We start from the raw sequence: 4,909 nt of genomic DNA, 5'->3' as shown, positions 1-4,909 counted from the left end.
TCAAGGAGGGGTTGAGATTCGTGGCCAGATGACAAGGTTAGTTTGAAGAACATACGATATAGACGGAAACCATGCGGAGTAAAAGTCACAATGGGCTTCACAAGGTGGTGTGGAAGCGCCGGAAATTCCCGAAAAAAATCAGAGAAGAAAACGAAAAGGAGTAGCAGTAAATATGCATAGCTGATACCATAACACAAATTGCATGTACTTAGTCCCGTCAAAAAAATTATCGTTTAGGATAATATTTGGTTAAACTTTTAAAATTCCAACAAACACTTATTTCTTAAATGTTTAATTTAAATACAAAATAAATAATATCATGAACATAGGTTTTACTCAAAAAGTACTACCATAATATCATGAACATATTAGATTTTAAAAAAATAGTTGTCGGAATTTTATAAATTGGATCAAATATTATCCTGAGCGATAATTATGTTTGACCGAAGGGGATATGTATTAAGCATGGATGTGTGTGTACAACTTGAGCCGCGTTCGTTTGGGTAGAAGGGGATGCTAGTTATCCAATGGAAAAAATATAGTAATAGATTAACATATGATTAATTAATATTTATAAATTATAAAATAGATTAATATGATTTTTAAAATAACTTTATTATAATTTTTTTATAAAAAATATACTGTTTAATAATTTGAAAAACGTACACTCGAAAACGAAGAACGAAGGAAATCTGGGTTTGTATTGCCCCCGCCGAACGCGGCCTGGTTGGCAACTTGGCACGAAGGCCTAGCAAACGTGCATACGGGCCAAGTGGCCATCCTTGGCTCGGTTTGTGTATGTCAAGCCGAGCGAGCCAGCCGAGAATGTGGCCTGATGGGCTGCTATCGGCTGGACTTGGCATGAAGATCGAGAAGCCGGGCGACCCATGTGCGCTGTGAGGCGTGCGGTCAACGCAGCCCGACCAGGCCTGCTGTTTCAGCGGAGGCGAGGTGGACCGTGGGGGCACGTCAGCCCAAAACGTCTAATTTAACCGCGGAGGCAAGATAGGTTGAGAGGCTAGTTCACGAGAGATGAATTTTTAGTTTATAATAGGTTTTCTAATCATTTCATGTGTATTAATCTTTTTTTCCTGTAATTTGTTTTAGTGAATTCTTGTGATATGACATGTATTTAAATTTTTGAAATTTTATTTATCATTATTTAAATACCACAATTTAAGTTCTACAATTTAAATACGGAGTGAGTCTTCTACCTGCTTCTCAAACTCAAGTGTGTGAGTTTTAGTCGTTTCTCTTGTTAGACCTTGCTTCATTGCTCGCAATAAGTTAGGAAAATTCCATATGATTTGCTTTGCAACTTTTTAAATATCATTTTATTTCCAAAGACTAACAGACTTTCAAACAGATTTTTAGAGGATTTTTTATGTAACACAGGGGATTTATCTCACTATATAGATTCAACCCCTCTTTATAAGTGAGTCTGGTTCTTTAGCGTTAGATTAAGAAGTTTCACTGAGTATTATGTTTCTGACATGATAGTCTTTTGCGATTTTTTGATGTTTCTGTCAATATTTTTTATATGTTCTTTCGTGTAAAATCAAAATGTTGTGTTGACCTTTTTATAATGTTTATTATTTATTTATTTTAATGAATAAGACATGTCGTTGTTTCAATATGAAACTCGATGTTTTATACTATAAAGCGGAAGTAATTGTGTTAAAGTCTGATTTATAGTGGGTGTGATGTTCCTCCTTGTAGAATGGTGCCGGACTTCACACCGTGAGATCATCATGGAACCCGCATTTCTTCTGGCGTTTCGCCTCGTTCAAGAAACCGAATGATTCAGACATCTCCGAGGATATCCGTGCTAGGGGTAGGTGCAGGAGATTTGTACTGAAATTTTTTGTCTTTGTGTTAGCCATCAATAATAAATGAACATTGCCGTGTGACATGCAAAGAAATAATTAAGGACTCGTTCGTCAAATAATTCCTACGATGTTATTTGGTACATATGAATGAGGTGTAAGTAAATTAAAGAAAATTTTCCTTTTCCATAAGATATTAAGAGAAAACATAGAATTTTTTTTTATCTACTCAAATCTCTTGAAAAATTCTAATGTATTAATGTGTATATGCATTTCTATACATCAAACTTTTGTATTCACGCAGGTTGAAATTCCGCTCTAAAGGAGTTGTCACCCTAATTATTTGACTCGTACTTATACTTATAATCGAAATTTTGAATTTTGAATTATAAATTTAGAGTTGATTTTAAGATTTTTTTCATAGTTTATTTTTCAGCCCTTACTTTTAAGGGCACTAAGTACACTTATAAGATTAGTCACTAGAAATTAAAATGGATCGAAGTGGATAACATCCTTTATACTCTTGTAGTCGAATGACAAAAACGACGTGTTCTGGTGTATTCTCCGAGAGCAATTTTACAGTTCAACAAAAAGTATCTCGAGATACCGGTACCTCGCGGTACTAAATTGTTTCTGATTATTGGATCTAGCAGCGCACATCCTACTCAGCTAGATCTAAGGGTGAGAAATGATTTTTTACCTCGAAATACCTTTTGTTGGACCGAAGCAAATCTCATTCTCCAATGGTGCAACTTGACACCTAATTAACCTTTGTTACATGTTTTTATCGGACTAAAAACTTACAGGGAACGATGTCATGAAGAGAGAAAAGGGGTCGTATTATGAGTACACAACAACATGACCGCAAAGATTTAACAAAATGTTAAACCTCCCTGTTTGTTCAACATCAGGTACGTGTGCGTTCACGCTATCTCCCCCTAAAAAAAAGGTACACTGATAGTGCTATGATCAGCTGCGAGAGGAAAAAAAAAACAAAAAAAAGATGTGCCTGCATACGTATATGCGTTTGCCTCATTATTTATCTTCGAACGAGGTGGTTCGTTATTGATTAATAGTTTCTATCGTAGTTTCTTCTCCTAGTTCAGTTCAGTTCCTGGGTTGTCTCCCAGCTAGCGGCGGCGGCGGCGACGACGACGACGACAAGATGGCGTCGAGCGCCTCCTTCACCTGGGAGATCTCCGGCGCCTTCCCTCCCTGCGCCGGCCAGAACTCGTCCTTTGCAAGAACCTGCAGTTCGACAGGAACACGGTTAGGATTGTTAACTCCGATCGCGTAATCCCATTGGCTAAGCTAAGCAAGGATGCGTGCACACATTGTAATTCAGAGAGATATGTTCGTCGTACCTTGACTTGAAGCTGGAGGAACTTGACGTAGCTGATGGCCTTCTCGAGCATGGTGACGAGGTCGACCTTGGTGCCGTTGGGCACGAGCTCCTGCAGGATCCGCAGCCGCTCGCTGATCCTCTCGCGCCGATTCTGCAGCCTCGCGCCAAGAACAGTTCGAGTTCGAGTTCAGTTTAAGTTCATGGATTGATCGGGGTGGCGGGAGAGAAGAGGAAAGAGAGGCCCATCGTTGGCGCGGAATTCAGTTCGTTTACCTTCGCCGCGAGGCTCTGGGGGTCCTTGGTTGGGGTGGTCGGCGCCGACTTGGCCTTGCTTGTCTTCCTGCTCGCGCCGCACTGCTTCTTGCTAGGGCTCACGGCCTGCGACTCCGCCGCGTTCTGTGCCCGCTTCTGCGAGCCACGCGCCGGCGGGGCGCGGTCGGGAGAGGCGCCACCCGACGTGCTCGGGAACAGCAGCCCGAACTGCCGCCCCGCACCGCCGGGCCGCTCCGTCAGGCTGAAGCAGCCGGAGGCCGCGTCGAAGGCCACAGTCGCCGTCGTCTTCATCGTCGCCGCGCCGCGGTACTGCGCCGCCTCGCCGGCGCCGCCGTAGCTCTGGTCCATGGCTTCGATCCACGCGTCGCACTCTCCCTCTTCCTCCGCCGCCGCCGCCTGAGCGCCGCCCCGCCCGGCGCGGTCGAACGCGAGCACCGACGACGACGCGCCCGCCGCCCATCCCGCCGCGCCGCCGTCCTGCACGAGTCCGCAGCCGCCGTATCCCCCGAACAGCGCCGCCGCGTCGATGTCGAGCAGCGCGTCGTGGCCGTACCCGAGCTGGAGTTGGTGCTCGAAGCCGCCGCACGCCTCCACGGCGGCGGCGTCGAACCCTCCTCCATACACCATCGCAGGCTCCCGCACCAGCGCCATACCACACACACACACACACTGACGCACGTACGGCCGATCAACCAATCCTCCGCCGCCGCCTATCAACCGAAGTCGTCGATCACACGATCGATCACAGTCACCTCACCTCCGCTGCAATGGCCGGCGTGTGGTAGTGCAGCTGTGCAGTGGAGTTGGCGCCACGGGGAGGGGGTTGTATATATACGCGCGCGGGCACATGGGGGGAGCTCGGGTTAACCGGTTAAACAAACCAAAAAGACACCCGCGCAAGCGCAAACACAAGCGCACGCTGAGCGCCGTGCACGCGGCCGCATTAAATGCTCAAGGTAGCTCGCTGATCCGCTCGCCGATCCCTTCGCCGACGTCGTGTGTCATGCTGGTCTCTTCCCAAGTTTTCGCCGTTCCGCTCACAGCCGCGTCGTTTTAGCGAGAGGCGCGGCGGAGCCGGCGGGGCGTCCCACGTCTCAAGATTCCCGGCCCCGCTCCCTTGTCACGTGGCCCAACGCCATGCTGCTGCGGCTGCGGCTGGGATGCACATACCGACCGCACGCACGGTCGCGCGCACGCTGCGGTCTTGTGGGGGTGAGGCGAGATGGGATCGGTGTTTTGTTTTCCCCTTCTTTTTTTCCTCTAACCCCGCGCGATTTTACTGTATTCTGACCGTGAATCAATCATGTGCGTTGATGTGGGTCAGTGAACAGCTTGCAGGGTGCAGTGATGCGTAGTTTATTGGGTCAGGTTAGTAATCTGGCCGGAGTTGTTTACTGTTTACAGACCCTATTTGATGGCTTAGGTAGACCTGGTTTGCACTGCATTTTCAACTGCAAGATGCCAA

At 46.6% G+C, this 4,909-nt stretch overlaps 1 protein-coding gene across 1 annotated transcript; it reads right to left on the bottom strand.

Annotated features, from left to right (window-relative positions):
* Positions 1–2,933: 2,933 nt before the first annotated feature.
* LOC102706079 (transcription factor UNE12-like) lies at positions 2,934–4,095 on the bottom strand. The gene is made up of 3 exons (XM_006648912.2): positions 3,445–4,095; positions 3,191–3,322; positions 2,934–3,074 (listed from the first exon to the last, which is right to left on the bottom strand). Exons 1-3 carry the CDS (start codon positions 4,093–4,095, stop codon positions 2,934–2,936), a joined length of 924 nt encoding a protein of 307 aa, XP_006648975.2.
* Between the last annotated feature and the right edge of the window lie 814 nt (positions 4,096–4,909).

This window comes from Oryza brachyantha, chromosome 2 (genome assembly GCF_000231095.2).
Source record: "Oryza brachyantha chromosome 2, ObraRS2, whole genome shotgun sequence".
NCBI classification, from domain to species: domain Eukaryota; kingdom Viridiplantae; phylum Streptophyta; class Magnoliopsida; order Poales; family Poaceae; genus Oryza; species Oryza brachyantha.
Note: the sequence above shows the minus strand (reverse complement) of the source record. Positions and strands in the feature narration are given on the sequence as shown.